Source organism: Chionomys nivalis, chromosome 3, assembly GCF_950005125.1.
Source record: "Chionomys nivalis chromosome 3, mChiNiv1.1, whole genome shotgun sequence".
Taxonomy (NCBI): domain Eukaryota; kingdom Metazoa; phylum Chordata; class Mammalia; order Rodentia; family Cricetidae; genus Chionomys; species Chionomys nivalis.
The window spans coordinates 57,597,671-57,614,605 of record NC_080088.1 but is presented as its reverse complement, the minus strand read 5'-3'; the positions used below and the strand labels follow the sequence as shown (position 1 = coordinate 57,614,605).

At 41.5% G+C, this 16,935-nt stretch overlaps 1 protein-coding gene across 2 annotated transcripts in view; it reads right to left on the bottom strand.

Moving 5' to 3' along the window:
* The window catches only part of Abi3bp (ABI family member 3 binding protein), a 207,210-nt gene extending 201,969 nt beyond the window's left edge, over window positions 1-5,241 (bottom strand). For both annotated transcript variants that reach the window (XM_057765303.1, XM_057765302.1), the window contains exon 1: window positions 5,084-5,241. In XM_057765303.1, coding sequence (XP_057621286.1) covers window positions 5,084-5,162 — 79 coding nt within the window. In that variant the 5' untranslated portion in view covers window positions 5,163-5,241. The remainder of the gene's footprint in view (window positions 1-5,083) is intronic.
* Window positions 5,242-16,935: the final 11,694 nt, after the last annotated feature.

Sequence of the window (16,935 nt, the reverse complement as noted above, 5' to 3'; positions counted from 1 at the left end):
AGTAGCAAAACTACAGTTACAAAGGAGCAACAAAAATAATTTTATGGCTGAGGGGGTCACTGCAACATGAGTAGCTGTATTAAAGGGTTGTAGCTTTAGGAAAGATGAGAACCACTGCCTTAGACAAACATTTTGCCAGCCACTAACCTACAGAAACATTTCATGCTTTGTGCTATGGCATTGATGAACTGTATTATCAAACATTCCCTTGTGACCTATTAACTTGTAGAGAAACAGAGAACTAAAATTCCTTAATATTTTGTACCCCATAACCCAAAGAGCAGTCTGTTGAATATATAACTGAATAACGTATACCCAACATGTCCAAATTTTAATTTAAAACATTGGTATCTAAACTTAGACTCAACTGAAGTATATTTGATTATTTGCTTCCTAATATACAGTTTTTCAAACAATTGGTCTCATTCAGTTTTACCTAGATGTTCGATAAACTCATAGTTAAATAAACAAACGCATCAAGAAGTCATGAGAGCTAGAACTATAAAAGCCACTAAATAAATTTCCTGTGCTTTTACAACCTTTTCTCAGTTGACTCATTTTTTCCTATGTACTCTTTAATACTGTCCCAGAAATGCACAAATACATTATTCTAATTAAACCAGCCCTTACCCAGTGGTGGCAGCACACCCTTAATCCCAGCACTCTGGAGGCAGAGGCAGGAGGATTTTTGAGTTAGGCCAGCCTGGTATACATAATGAGTTCTGAGACAACCAGAGCTACACAGAGAGACTTCTATCTGTAAAAACAAGAACATAAAAATAAAACAAAACCAGTCCTCTACCCAGTGGCTGGTAATCTTCTCATTTTCCCACTTCCTCACAAATATCACCTATCCTTTGGAGAGACAGGCCAAGCGTTTTAAGTGACATATTCTTTTATTCAGAAGGGCTCTGTGGAAAGGAAGAGGCAGGTACCCTCACCTCTCATCCAAACTCTCCCTTGCCTCCAAATGCTCTTCTCTCTCAGCTGGGTTTGGTGTCTTTCGGATGCTTCAGTCCTCTGGTCTGAACTGAGTCCTTCCAACTGTTCTCAAAGCTCAGGGGCTTCGAGCTAAAGGAGACAGATCTCGATGCCCTGGAATTTCCTCTTCTGTCCAATCCACCCCACTAACCAGTCAGCTACCTGAAAATAAGCACCATGCATTGTCCCCCAGTCTCCTACACAGGGTACGTAGCTTTTTACTAGAACAAACTGATGTGTCTTTACAGGAATCAGGGAGCTGACGCTATGCTGGAGTTAAAGTTATGGACTTTTACTTCTCTTGGAGTAATTACTTAAACACCTGGAGGCGTAATCAGAAACTTTATAAAATGAGAGTAATAAGAGACCTGCTTCATATAAGGACTTAGACTTCCCGCACCAAAAATATGTCACACTAAATTACCACACCACTCAGTCAAAAAACACTACCTATGAGAATAATAGGCGACCGTTAATAGCTCTCACGGTTATTGTGACTCATCCATCTACTTTTTTTTTTTTTTTTTTTTTTTTTTTTTTTTGGTTTTTCGAGACAGGGTTTCTCTGTAGCTTTGGTGCCTCTCCCGGAACTAGCTCTTGTAGACCAGGCTGGCCTCAAACTCACAGAGATCCGCCTGCCTCTGCCTCCATCCATCTACTTTTTTAGAAAGATGATTTTATTTTTAATTGAGAGAGGGAGAGAGAATCTAGTTATGGATATAAGTATGTGTGCCAATACCCATGGAGGCCAAAAGAAGGCTCTGGGTGCTCTAGAACTGGTTATCTATAGTGTTATATGCTTTCCTATAGCAGTTGTGGATGGCTGCCCATGGTGCTGGGAACTTAACTCAGGTTCTCTGCGTAGGATGTGTTCTTAACTCCAGGCCATCCGTGCAGCTGTCTGTGCACATCTATCTTGTCAAGAATTTCTACTCTTCTGAGTAAGAACTCAAGGCAAAGAACCAACTGCTCACTTTCTCTGCCATGTGCTCACGACTCCAGGTCCCAGAGTCGCATTATTTTTATTTTTGAGATAAGGTTTCTCTGTAGCTTTGGAGCCTGTCCCGGAACTAGCTCTTGTAGACCAGGCTGGCCTTGAACTCACAGAGATCCGCCTGCCTCTGCCTCCCGAGTGCTGGGATTAAAGGTGTGCGCCACCACCGCCTGGCCCCAGAGTTGCATTATTACATTCCTATTTCAAGTCTGTTGTTTGGGCCAAGGATGATCAGGACACAAGGCAGTAGACGCCAACCCCCAGTGTTATCAAATGGAGCAGTGCTTGGCAATCTTGTCGCCTCTCCATGAAGAACATGCCCCCTTGCTTGCTGTTCCACACAACTCTTACAGTTTGGATATGAGATCTAACAAATTGCCGAAGCACACAGCCACTAAGTTATGAAGACAAGGAAAGACACATTAGTAATATTCTTTAAGTTTAAACTTTTAAAAACAAAAATTTCTAACAACTTATTTGAGAATAGATATGACATGTAACAAGAGAGTTCTTGTAAATAACCAAATGAACATGTTTATGTATAATTCATATATAAAATGACGGCATTTTCCTGAGAAATGCTGCAAGATGATTTTAAGGGTGCTGTAGTCTAGTTCCTGCACCTTAGGAGGAAAGGTCTGATTCAAGGGAGAGGCAGCATTCCCATGTGCAGTGCAGGCCTGATTCCTGGAATAAGTCATAGACCCTATCTACCTGGCAGGAAGAAGACTAGTGTTTGGTCCTGGCTCCACCATTAACATGGGAAAGTTACTAAATCTCCCCTATTGTGGGTGTCCTCATCTATATAAATAGTTAAGATAGGTCAGTATTTCCCAAATATTGGCCTGTGATGAAGTTGTTAATCGATCTTCAATAAAATGAGAAAAAGGTGGACAACGGCCCAACAAATTTGTCTTATTAAACACATTTGTTTCTAAACTTAGGAAAATGGCTTGCTTTTCTGAACAGCAAGGATTTTTCCCTAGCTTTGAGCATCCTCACATAGCAAAAGTTAAGTATGACCCCTATTAATAAAACCCTGCTAGTAAAACCTGCATGCATTTTTTACTGGCTCATAAATGCAAACACCTGGTCTGGACTATGTCCAGCGGTCACTGATGTCTAGCCCTTCACTGCCATGCCCTTCTTCAGTCACAGGTGGTCCTCAACTCCAAAGCAGTAAGCAATAACCTACCTCAGCCCTTTTTCAAATGCGATCCATCACAGACAGCCTCTGGGAAGATACCATAGCTGTTTGACTAGACAGGGACTATCATTCAAATGGGTTTGGGAAACCATGGGTTCAAAGACTAGACAAGTCTTTTTTTTTTTCCTTGAGAAATGTTTAGATCATCTAGGATGGTAGCATCCATCATGGGGACCCCCCCACCAAAAAAAAACAAGCATGAAAAGCTCCCAAAGGTTTTGAAGGAAAGCATCTGCCTCCCACCCCTCAACTATTATAGGACATTTTCAAACACATTTCAGCAAGGTGGCCAGCTTAAGAAACTTCCTCAAAACCTTTTAAGGAAATAAAGGGATTTACCATTTGTTTTATAATAGCTATAGATTGTGTTTTGTTGATCTTACCAAACTACAGATTGCTAAAACATTACAAAAGGAACCTGATGCAAACACAATGATGGGCAATAAACTTGACAACAGTTTGGCCCCAATTATTGACAAATAAATATTCTTACAAGCAAAGGCAACTTGTACCAAGAGGCTTCTTTCTAGATCTGTGATGGGAAAATGAAGGCTCTTGGACCTGACCTAAGTGTGTAGGGATCAAATTTGTTTATCATCCCTACACAGTAAATACAGAGATAAATAAAAACACCTGTAAGAATTGAAACCGAAAACAAAGAAAATCGACAGGCTCCTCTCAAACGGCAACACTGTTAAAAGCTACACCAATGAAAACAATTAATTATGGATTAAGTAACAGTTTATTATAATCAAAAAACGAAACTCATGGTAGAAGAAAAACCTAATGGTGCTTGATTTCTTTCTCCTTGCCTAATCCTTTGATCCGAACAGAGGTTTTCTTTGCCCTTGACTGCAGTCCCCATCCTCATGGGAGACACTCACAAGCCAAACGCTTCAGCCGTCACATTCCGGATTCAAGTTTCACTTTACCGACCAAAAGAAAGGACACATTGCATCTGAGACAAGATGACCCTAGGCTGAAGCTCCAGAGAGAGGACACAGCAATGTCTCTCAGCACTCTGACCCTCCGCTTCTCTTTGGGACTCTGTTTTGATGAGTCTGTGCCTGGGTGTCACCTCTGACACTTCCCAGCAAAACTGTACGGTAAATCCCAGCCTGTTTTCCACGATCCTGCTGACTACAGCAGTCTGCAGCCATAAAAAGCCTCCACAGACCTGAAGTGTCTCTGCAAGGCAGCGAAAGAGCACTCAGCATTCATGCTCGCAGACAGGACAAGGAGAGAGTCTCCTGATTTAGTGTTAATTCTTTCTGAGGACTGCTTCTAGGGTCTAAGTTTAGAAAATTTACTTCTCCTTTGATGACTCTTGTAAACAAAATACCAACACTAAAATAAGCAATTTAGGCAGGAGAAGGGGGAGTGTCCTGTCTGGCAAACCAAACCCTCTTCCAAACTAGACGGGAGAGCCCTGACAGCTACTTAGCAGTACTTGGATCTGACCTGGCTACCCTCCCTCAGTCCCTAGCCCCAGGTATGCTTGAGATTTATGCAAAAGATTCCAGCTTTCTGAACAAGCTTCTCCCAAAGCTTAAACCAACCAGTCGTTGTCTCTGGACAGGACTGAAAGCACCAAATAACTAACAAATTACAACAGTCGTTTATATAAACCGATTTGATAGGCAGATACTGTAGTTTGAAACTTTAGTTCGTGTGAGCATACTCCATTAGAAGCTGTTAGGAGGAGCTGCCATCGCAAAGTTAGTAACAGGGGTCCAAGAGAAAGCAACGCTTAAATCACCCCTCGACAAACATGGCCTTTGGCTTTCTGCAGAATAATTCAATCCCCCCATATTGTAAAGCAGATCATATTTCATACCGACAGTTAAAAACCAGCAACTCTTAATCTCACTTTTAAAACACAAAATATCCAAGCTACTTGCCTTTTGGCAATTTCTGTGCATTTCCCAGGGCAAGGGCAATACTTCCACAGAGAAGCAGACACCCCAGGCTGGAGAGCATGTTGCATTTGCCTGCTCACAGGAGGAGTGATGCTCCGGGGTGCCTGGCAAACCTGGAACTGCATTTAAGTGGACGTCCTCCACTGATAGAGGCGGGCGGCTGCACTGAGCTCTGCTGTGGGCTTACTCACAGGGGGTGGAGACAGGATGACATCACACCCTTTCCCACACACTCAGGGAAAAAAAAAAGTAGGCACAACAGCAAAAACATATCCTCACATTTCCCTCTCCATCACTGTGACTGTCTGCCTCTTCTCTGTTCCCTGATACAAGGAGTAAAATTATGACCAATTACGACAAACCTATTCAGGGAAGAACTACTACCCAGGCAACTTTGAAACATTCAATGAACTAGTTTAAAGAATAAAAAGGTATGATTAAGCCCATTAAAACATTAAAATATAAAATAAAATTTTATTAAGACAGAAACTGCTTTTAATTAGCCAAGAAACCAATCCAATTCTTCCCTTTTAAATGGGAATAAATCATGAAAATACACTTTGAACTATTCTGCAGGTCTAATGTTATAAGAAACTTCAAAAGAGGGTCCTAAATTATGCAGTTATATACTGTGAACACATGTATACACACATACAAACACACTCACACGTGTATATATGTATATGCACATATTCCATAGGTGTGGGTGTAGAGAGAGAGAGAGGTAGCATATGACCTTATCCCCACAATGGGCTGACCTCTGCAACAACCTTTGGCATGGTGGCTATGCAGGAGCTATGGTGTTAGCAATCTTCATCTTCGCAGTAAGAAAAGCTGAGGCATAGAAAGAAGGGGTGTCCCAACCAAACAGTCTGCAGAATAGCAATGCATACAGGCTTTGGAAGGACCCCCTTAACTGCTTTAAGCACCTTTGCTATGTTATCAGCACTGTTTATATTTCAGGGTTTGCTCCATGACAGACATTGATCTAACCAATTTACACATTACTAAGGCATTCATTCTTCAGACCCATCTACGACAAAGACATTGTGACCACTCTCGTTTTTGATAGAAAACTGAGCAAAGGGAAGTGAAAGAAAAGTTTCAGTGTCATGGCACAAATAAATGATGCTGGCATTTAAGTAGGTCACGTCACCACAGCCCCTCCAGTCTACCTTATTAAACTTTAAATTCTAAGATAAAGATGAGGGCTGGGAACGTGGCTTGGTCAGTAGAGAGCCTGCTATTCAAGCATAAGAGCATTATTTCTTCAGATCCTACCACCCACGTAAAAAGTCAAATACCACAGCAAGCATCTACAATCCCACCAATGGGGAGACAGAGACAGGATGAGCCCTGGAGCTTAGGATGCAGCCAATCTCACTGAATGGGTGAATTCTAGATTCTGTGAAACATTGTCTCGAAAAATAAGGGTGAGAGCAACTGGAGAGACACCCAGTGTCAGCCTCTGGCCTCTTGGACACACAGGCACACAACATATCTGTGCACAAGTACACATACACACAAACACATGGACACACATGCAGTACCAGTTTCATAGATTCACCAGTAGCATTTTTGCATTTGCATTAGTGTCTGGCACACAGAAAGCATATACGATAGCGATTGCAGAAGACAGTCATAAAGGATAACAACAGCAAAGCCCTTAATGAAGAAGAATCGTAGCAAGGCCATTCATTGGGAAGTCCTGTGTGTGTGTGTCCTCTCTGCTACAACACATTGCGGCAAACACAAGCACACTGCTGGAACGGCCAGGCTCACTTGATGCTCTGACTGTTTCTATGTTCATATCGATTCATTGCAAATAGCTTATCTCAGGCGTTGCTATAACTAAATCAAAATCAGCCAGAGGGAGGTAGAATGACATCATTCAAATGAAGTTTGATGGCGGGATTTCCAAAAGTAAGAAGGACACCTAAAGAGACGGTGCCATCTTCCAAATAAAGAGGAGGCACAGATTGAGGTCATTTGTTGCTGGCGGCCTGAGCCCTCACCATAGGAATGTTCTGGCGCTGGCTTCGGAAGGGGCTGGGGTATTTAACATGTTCCTCAGCTCTGATTTTCTGCTTAAACAGGCAGCTCCCTCAAACCTGAGATTCACACTCAGCTAGCTGTTCCTGCGGCTTCTGCGCTCTACAGTGCTTAGCCATCAGTCTATGCCAGTGAGGCCAGTGTTAGAGGAAACAAACCCAACAGAAACATCAGAAGGAAGGCTTGGTCTTCCAAACAGTGTGGGACTGCAACCCCAGAGAACCTAGACAACAAAGAGAACCCTAAGAGAGACATACATGGATCTACCTAGGAAGGAGAAAAAGACAAAATCTCCTGTGTAAATTGGGAGAGTGGGGAATCGGGAAGGATGGTGGAAGGGGAGAAGGGAGGAAGCAAGGGGAGCAGAGAAAACAATGTGGAGCTCAATAAAACAAAACAGGGTGAGACCTGGTGCTAGACATAGGTAATGGAATTCGAGGATCAGACTCAGCTTGGCCAGCAAAGGAAGCCCAGTTCACATTAGAAGTCAGTGTTTGCTGCTTAGAACCTAGCGAACACCAGTGAAATGGAGGCCAGCTTCTAATATTATGTCAGGGAAAGATGGTTGCACTCCTCTAGCCAGTAGGACAAACAAGCATTCAACAGACACACTGACAGTATGAAAGCTCAGGCCAAGGAGGGGAGAAAGGGACCTCACACATAGGACATTTTAGCACAGTGCCTAGATTTCCTGTCTTCAGAGTCCCAACACAAACAGGATGAACACATCCTTTCTCACATGAGTAAGCCTCGGGGCTTAGGTCACATAATCACAGCAAGGCTTTAGGCTCCTCGCAGGGAAAAAAAATGAACCTGACCTCGGGCTCAGTGGAGGTGACTTCGGAATTATTTGTGCAACTCCATTAGGTTTCTCCATCTCCACTCTTTGGATGACTTTTAAAGCGTGGTGTCTTTAGAAATGCCAAATTCCAAACACTGTGGGACGATAGATTACTAAAGTCATTGTCACTAATACCTGTGAAAAATTATGCCAAAAGAATCCTTAGGAAGGACTTTGAAAAGCATACAAAATGTCATGATTACTGTCATTTTATGAAAATATAGGTCATTTGTTTCTTGATTATCATTGTCCTCACTGTCTAGAAGAATCTAAGTGGGGCATGTGAAGCAAATGTCAAAGGAAATTCCTGAGAATTCTCTAATGGACAGTCCTGGATTAATGCAGAGAACACTTGAATATAGCCTGAAAAGCGGTTGTTAAAAGTCAGTTCTCTTAGGCTTCTGCAGATTTTATGAGTAGAGGCACCAATTCCCGATGTTGTAGGCTACATCCTCAAAAAATGCTCACTGTCATAGTCTTGGAAGATGGAACTATTACTATAAATGCAGCATCTGTCTAGAGCAAGCAGAATACATGGTCCTCTCCCAGCATGAAAGATTTGTTCCCGTTCTGTATTATTCCCCACGTCATATTCAGGTATCAGCTATGTTAATTTGTGTTGCCCTGTGGAGACTGGGTATCTAAGCGCTGATGAAAACATTATTCAAGCCACTGCTGTTATTGTGAGTAACACATCAGACTTTGCCTTTGACTCAGAAATCCTGTGTGTCACACCAGCATCCATGAGCAAACACGTACTTTACTTGTGCACACGGTAAAAATCTCAGACTTCTGCAGATCTGACAATAATTGGGCCAATTTCAAATATCTTATTAGATCTCCTTTAGCAGAGTACTTTGTTATAATGCCTTTATAGAAGCCCAGTGTAAGAATTAGCTGTGACCCTCACAATGTGTGCTCTGTTGCTAGATTTTGCTTATTAAACCATATATGTTTTCTTTATTGTAACACTACAGAAAGTCTCTGATTGCTTTTCTCTCTAAAACTGTTCTCACTAGCTATTTTAGCAACTGTGTTTCTCTTTGTAGTACTATAACCTTGTTTCTCTATCTGTTTGGATTCCTAGAAAACCAGTGTCAAATTTATCTCCCACCCACATTCAGGTATAGGTCTATGATGTGCCTATTTTTGGTGTTTTGTGATAGGATTTCTCTGTGTAACAGCCTTTGCTGTCCTGCAACTAGCTTTGTGGACCAGGCTGTCCTCTAACTCACAGAGATCGACCTGCCTCTGTCTCCCAAGCACTGGGACTAAAGGTGTGTGCCAACACAGCCCCGCTCTAGTGTGCATTTCTAAAACATCATTCCTGCCTCTATTTTTCACACACACCCTCATATCTTGCTTATTTTACTCGGATTAATTTATGTGATATTTATTTATTTATTTATTTATTTATTTATTTATTTATTTATTTATTTTGGTTTTTCGAGATAGGGTTTCTCTGTGGTTTTGGAGCCTGTCTGGAACTAGCTCTTGTAGACCAGGCTGGTCTCGATCTCACAGAGATCCGCCTGCCTCTGCCTCCCTATTGCTGGGATTAAAGGCGTGCGCCACAACCGCCCAGCAATTTATGTGACTTTTAAAGGTGTTTTAATTTCTTCTGGAACAAGGTAAAGCACAGCCAGCTGTCCCTATGCACAGGAACAGTGTCAGGAATGTTTAAACATGTGTAAAGTCAAAACCTGGAGACTTGTTCTCTGTTTTCCTTTCTACAAACAGTGGACACTAACAGTGTTTGTTACAATAGTCACCTCCCCTCAATGTGCATGCGTTCTCCAGGGATATGAGAATGAGGCACATGCGTCCAGAGGGCGTTTAGAATACAGGTCTAGATAGGGGTCATGATTTGTAGTCATTCCCTGCTGGTCTTTTAATTGCTCGATATTAATCCCCGGGCTTCAAATGAAACTTGCATAAATCTTCCAGATCTTGAAAGTAAACTCTTTGCAGCAATTCAATCTAATAGTTCACTATTTTTAGTCACTAGTATGTTAGGAACCATGGTAGAGGATTTTTTTTTAAAGCTTGCATACATTTGCAATTAATAATACCTGAAGGTATGCTGTAGTTTTTAGGGATGCTAATAAAAATACTTTCAATGTGACTCATTCTAAATGGGAAACCCAGCATTCTGCCTTTCAGCCCAAACCTCACGTCTGTAATTACTGCGTTGAAAGAGACTTATGATCCAACTGGACAAGCATCCTGCTCCGGTGAGGGTACACTTGGCCAGGGTATGAAACTTTCTCTCACACGCTTTGCAGAGTGCAGAAAAGCACATAAGTGTTTGAGTTGCATTTACAGGGCTTTCTTCAACCTCTCCGAAGGCATCTTGACCTCTAGCTTCAGGCTTTACTGCCTTGAAGTGACTAACAAATAGCCATTAAATGGCTCATTTCTGGGTTGTAAAACTGGCCTCTGAACGAGTTTAGTTTCTACAGATGCAATAGAATACCGCAAAGTAGGTAATTTGTAAAAAATAGACATTTTTTCTATGGATCCAGTGGTGATGACCAAAGCCATTAGTGCTTACATATGGCATTTGAACCGAATCTTAGCATGAGGTGAAAGAGCAGGTGAGAGATAGGAACAGACTGACATTTATAATACTTTCATTATCTCATCATTTCAATCTCTGATTATAACAATAATCCATTCTTGTGACAGAGCTATACCACTTAATCAATCTCTTATTAGGCCCATATTGCTCACTGGGGACTAAGTTTCCAGCACATCAACTTTTAGATACACATTCAAGTAATAGATTCTCCTTTGTATCCAAATCCTACTTTCTTCAAGGTGCTAAGGACCTACCGAATTTTATATGGGTAAAAAGATTGTCTCCTATCAACTTTAAAGGGTGTAACATGGATCGAGTCAAGAGTTCAGTGAGAAATCAAGGCTAATTCCAGAGAAGGGAATCTGAGCAGGTAGATGCCTTAAAGCTGGATCCTGAGAGTCAGACCGCAGCATAGGAGCGTAAGGCCTGGGAAATGTAGACAGATGAGGACAGACAGTTGAGGGGATGACCCTGGAGACCCAGCCTTGATAGAAGTATCTCCTACTCAAACTGGTTCTGACACCCGTCACTTGTGAGGTGTAGGAGGGCCTGTTCTACTTTAAAGAATAAGATGGGTCTTTCATGATCATGGCCTCATAAACTCAATGCTCAATTCTTTTGAATGGCTTTTCTCTGAAAACTTCCCATATCTGATATGAGACAAAGAAGATTGCAAACAGGATTCTAGCAATGAAAGGATTTTGACACAACTGTGAAGGTAGGAACTTGTAAAAAATACACTGACATGAAAAATGGGACCATATTTCAAAAGAAAAGACGTACTCCAAATCCAACTGAACGTGTATCCTGAAACAAAGGGGGAAAAGTATTTCTAATTCACAAGGCCTTATTTTCTATTCCTTTTCCTGCCTAAAAACAGCTGTGTCTGGGTAGGAGGTGGGGTATAACTGGGTTCAACTTTTGAAATGCGATTTGAAATTAAAGAATAGTGATATCTGAGGGATATGTTTTAGGAAGAATCACACTATGTCATAATCATCTGATGGTGACAGTGACCTTTTAAACGTTAGTACTGTTCCCACAGTCTCACAACAATGCACAGAAGTCAGGTACACTATCTCACCTAAGCCAAAAATCGCCTACACCTCCGTTACTTTATCAGAAGAGACTGGAGCTCAATGAATGCCTGCCATATGTTCCTCAAGGTCCAATGATGAGATCTCAGAATGACCTCCCCCATTCTCAACTGAGAGCACAAACGTGCCCATAACATAATTTTTATAGAAGACTTCATATTAAGAGAAGAAGCCAATTGTGTAGCAGACAATCCTAACTATCCACCTTTTAAAGAAAATACAATTCCACTGCCTCACAGTTGCTTCCAAATCTCTTTCCTTTGTTCTTGTTTTCCAAATCTTTTATCTCATTTTTTTCCCAGAAAGGACTTGTCTTTCTCTTCAACGTGTGGAGAACCCACTAAAAAACGGAAGTTAATGCCCTGCTACTCCCGTAGCCGTTCCCTCAGAGTGCTCAAGCTTATTGTCTTTCCAAACTCATTTATTTTCATATTGCACTGTCTGACCTTCATTAACAACGCCGTAAAGCTTTCGAATTCGGTGGAGAAGGGCTGGCCCAGCCAGCTGAAGTGACTTGCCCGGTAAGCACAGTCAGTGGTGTGGTCTGTGGCCTTGTGTCTCACACTCTCCTGGGACCTGCAGTACCAAATGCAATCCTTATTGGCTATTTCATATCCAAAACTGTATTTTAGAGAATTCTTTGGCAGATAAATAAAATGTACACATCCCTTAGAGACCTTTATTTTAATGCTCAGAGGTAGATATTACCAGGAAATCCACCTTAGACATGAAGACATTCAGGACAGACTGGAGGATGGAACAAAATGGGGTTCTTGATAGGCGTTTGAGGAAGACAGACTGCAAGAAGTTAAAACCAGGAACATCCTGAGGACTTCATGGGGCTATGGTTTTTTATTCATCCTGGTGGAATTACACTCTATAGAAGACCTTACTTCCCCATATTTTTGTCTTTTCAAGTTCAACTATCCCTTCTTTGTAGCTTGCTTTTAATTTTTTCAGATTTATTTGTTTTCTTATTGATATGTGTATGAGTGTTTTGCCTAAACATATATCTGTGTACCATATGCATGCCTGGTTCCACAGAAGCTGAATAAAGGCAATGGATCCCCTGGAACTGTAGTTACAGTGGTTGTTAGCCACCATGTGGGAGCTTGGAATCAAACCCAGATCCTCTAGACAAACAGTGTTCTTAACCCCGAGTTGTATGTGCATCCCCCTTTATCCTTGTTTTTAGTACATTATTCTTGGTCTAGTATCAGCGCAAAGAACCACAGTAATTTAAAAGGACAAGAAACCGCCTGAGTTATTGCCAATTCATGTACACAAACACAAATTTTATGACTGGTTTGTCTTTGTTTTTAGCTTGCTATAGTTCAACTCTACCTGACAAAATGATTCTATTCAGGCCATAGGCCACCTACCCACAATCAGACAGAATCTTGGTAGAAGAAAGGGTTGACTCTCTAGAGAATTTCTTCTCAATTACTATCCCAGGAAAATCCCCCCTCCCGCCACTTTTCCATGTTAAAATAAAAGGGCATAGCCTTCCTTGAAATTACATGATTCACCCAAAACATCTGATACTAATTTCAGGAAGAAGGCATAAAATATAAAAATGTGTAGAAAGCAACAGGGAGGGCCTAATGGAGAGTCCAGGGGATGAGATGTGGCAACTCTGTAGCTGGGCGTATCATCAGCTCTCAGTCTCTGAACTACAAACTGGTACCCTTTAACTTACAAAATGCTTTTTTTCCTAGCAATAACGCTCATTTGGATCATCACATAAGATGACATCAGTAGGGTTCGGAAGTCTTCCCAGAGGACTAGTATTTCTTACACCAAAAAAATCCATGTATCTCTCAGCACAGTATCTAATATATTCATTGTTTTGTGATAAAACTTTTCCTGGGGAGACACAACACACGTGTCTACTCACCCCAGATAAGGAGCCCATAACAGACCAAAATACAGAGGCCACCGAAGTTCAACTTGGTGAAGCATGGGTTGTACTGGGGTCCCTTACCTGAATATGAGTGACACATAACTTACAGGGGCAGAAATGACTCAGAGACAGCTGTATCACCAAAGCCCATCCCAGTGCGGGTGACAGCTCACAAAAGTTGGGAAACTAGAGCATGCTGCACAGCCTGCAGGCCTCTCAACAAGTTGGAGAGAGCCCCTCCCAAGTGACTCGGTTGGTCTAAACCTCTTTCTTCCATGTGGCTCAGATGGTTTCTTCTTATTCCAGGCAGCTGGTCTGCTCTCAGAGTCTTCTTTACAGCTTGTCTTGTCTGAGAGCACCTCAGTAGTTTTTATTGCTTGCTCATGGAAAGAAGAAGCCTAGTGAATCTAGAGAGTTTGGGGGACTTCTGGAAGCCATTTTGAGTTGTTCACCTTCCTATTTAAGGGGCTTCACAGAAGGATGGAATATTGAACTACTCCATGTTGGAGGAAACTGTCACCCCACATTCATGAAGTTCTTTATGCCAATCTGAAGTCGCCTGACATGAGAAGTAAGGATCATAGCATTCTTGTACCACCCAGCCCTCTCACTTGGATTGTCACTTGGATTGTCTCATCGTGTGGTGCCACCCATCAAGCTGAAACGGAACCTTTGACAGATGAGGACATCCTGCTGCTTAAACTTTTCAGCAATTGGAAATATAAGCCCAATAAAGCTCTTGTCTTTACACTCAGGCATTTTGCGATAGCAAAACATGACCTAAGAAAGGATTTAACAAAATAAGAGCAATAAACGTTGGACTGATTGATAAATGAAAAAATTAAATTAGTGGGAATGGGAACCAAGTGATAAAGAAATACTGTTTAATTCCTCACATACAAACTGAGTGTACTATTTCCTGTGCTATAAAAGTTGCCACAAATTTAGTGACTTACTACAACATAAACTAAATATCTTTTTTATTTTTTGAGATTATATTTACATCATTTTCCTCTTCCATTTCCTTCTAAATACTGTTCCCATATTTATTTCAAAGTAAAGGTGTGTGAGTATATGTACATATTCCTAAATACATACATACAAACTGCCAAGCTACTCAGGCTGTAGAAAGTTACTTGTATGCAAATACTTTTTCCAGAACATGCCATTTGGCATTAGGTAGCTAATTGGTGTGCTTTTCCTTGGGGAAGACTCTTTCTCCCTCTCTAAGCAATCCTTAGTTGCTTGTAAGCTTGTGGGGCCATGTGAGCTCTTCCCCATTCCAGGTATCATGCCTTTTGTTTCTGTCCCGGTTTAAGTCATGTTTACGTAGCCATGTCAGTGAAACTTTAATAGGTATAGTATCTGACATTTCTGGGAGACCCAATCTCATAACAAACTCCAAGTTCCTCTGTATCTTACAATCTTTCTGTCCCCTTTCTGGTACCTGAACCTTAGGTACAGAGACTGTGTTGCAGATGTATTAGTTGGGACTAGGTTCCACAACTTTTCATTTTATGGGTTGTGGTTTTCTTCAATGGTCATCATCATTTTAAAAAGATAATTGATGAGGGGTCAGGGTTATCACTTATCAGGGTCAACACTTACCTGTTGGTACAAAGACAAATATGTATAATATAATTAAGAATTGTGCTGGTTTAGTGAAGTAGAAGTTATAGGTTCTTCTCCAAAATCCATAACTTCATTAGCCATGGATAGTTGGCAAGGCTGTCAGTACCAGGCATGGTTTCCCTATTATTCAGTGGGTCTTAAGTCCAATTAGAGAGCTGTTGGTTACCACCAAGGTATGTGTGCCACTACTGTACCCTTATGGCTGTCATTTTATGCTGGTCATTATTGTGGTTCATAAACTTCAAGCTTAATATATTAGTTGCTGTAATTCAGAAGTCAAACAAAAGTGTCAGCAGACTAAACTCAGCATATCAGCAAGCAACACTTTTTCTGACATTCTTAAAGAGCATCTATTTCCCCAGATTTGTCAGTTTTGCTAGCCTGAGTTCTTGCTTCCAACTTACCTTCAAATTCAGAGTCTCTCAATATGATACTTACTCTCTATCTTTCCTCCTTTTCCTTCCCCCCCTCTTCTCTCTTTCTCTTTCTCTCTCCTCTTCCCTCTCCCCCTCTCTTTCTCTCTCCTCTTCCCTCTCCCCCTCTCTCTTTCTCTCACTCCTCCCTCTCCCTCTCCCCTCTCTCTTTCTCTCACTCCTCCCTCTCCCTCTCCCCTCTCTCTTTCTCTGACTCCTCCCTCTCCCTCTCCCCTCTCTCTTTCTCTCACTCCTCCCTCTCCTCTCTCTCTCTCACTCCTCCCTCTCCCTCTCCCCTCTCTCTTTCTCTGACTCCTCCCTCTCCCCTCTCTCTTTCTCTCACTCCTCCCTCTCCTCTCTCTCTTTCTCTCACTCCTCCCTCTCCCTCTCCCCTCTCTCTTTCTCTCACTCCTCCTTCTTCTTCTTCTTCTTCTTCTTCTCCCCCTCTCTCTTTCTCTCACTCATCCTCCTTCTCCCCCTCTCGCTATCTCTCTCTCCTCCCTCTCTCTCTCCCCTCTCTTTCTCTCTCTCCTCCTTCTACCTTTCCCCTCTCTCCTCTCTCTCTTCTTTGTGTGTGTGTGTGTATGTGTAGATGGAAGTTTCTGTCCCACCCAATTCCACAGTCATTTAGTCCCAAATAAACATACAGAGGTTTATGTTAATTAAAAACTGTTTGGCCTATTGTTCAGGCTTATTACTAAATATCTCTTACAACTTAAATTAACCCATAAATTTTATCTATGTTTAACCATGTGGCTTGGTACCTTTTCTCAGTAAGGCATTCTCATCTGGCTTCCTCTGCTTCTGAATGATGACTGTGTCCCCGCCTTTCTTCTTCCCAGAATTCTCTTATTTTGGTTGCCTCACTTATGTTTCCTGCCTGGACAATGGCCAATCAGTGTTTTATTAAACCAATATGAGTGACAAATCTTTACAGTGTACAAGAGCATTATCCCATAGCATTGGGTCCATCTTGACAGTCAAATGTAATCTATTTCATGGCCCTTGAACTATTAGACTTACTTTCATCTGCAGCTTTAATTCTCCTTTGTTGTGTAAGTTAATATATTCAAGGTAATGTTCTTGTGAAATTCCCAAAATGAGCAAAGTTTCTCTACAACTGTTCTGACAAGATGTTTCAAAGATTGTGAAGAAATGTGAATGTTAATTACAAATATCTTAGCCTGAGGATGTTAAGAGAGACAAAAAGGCATAGCAGAAAACATAAACATGGAGTTTTCATTGAATCCTTTTCAAACCCATTATATATGGATGCTAACTGAGGAAGTTGAACACAGAAGCACTTTAAACATGA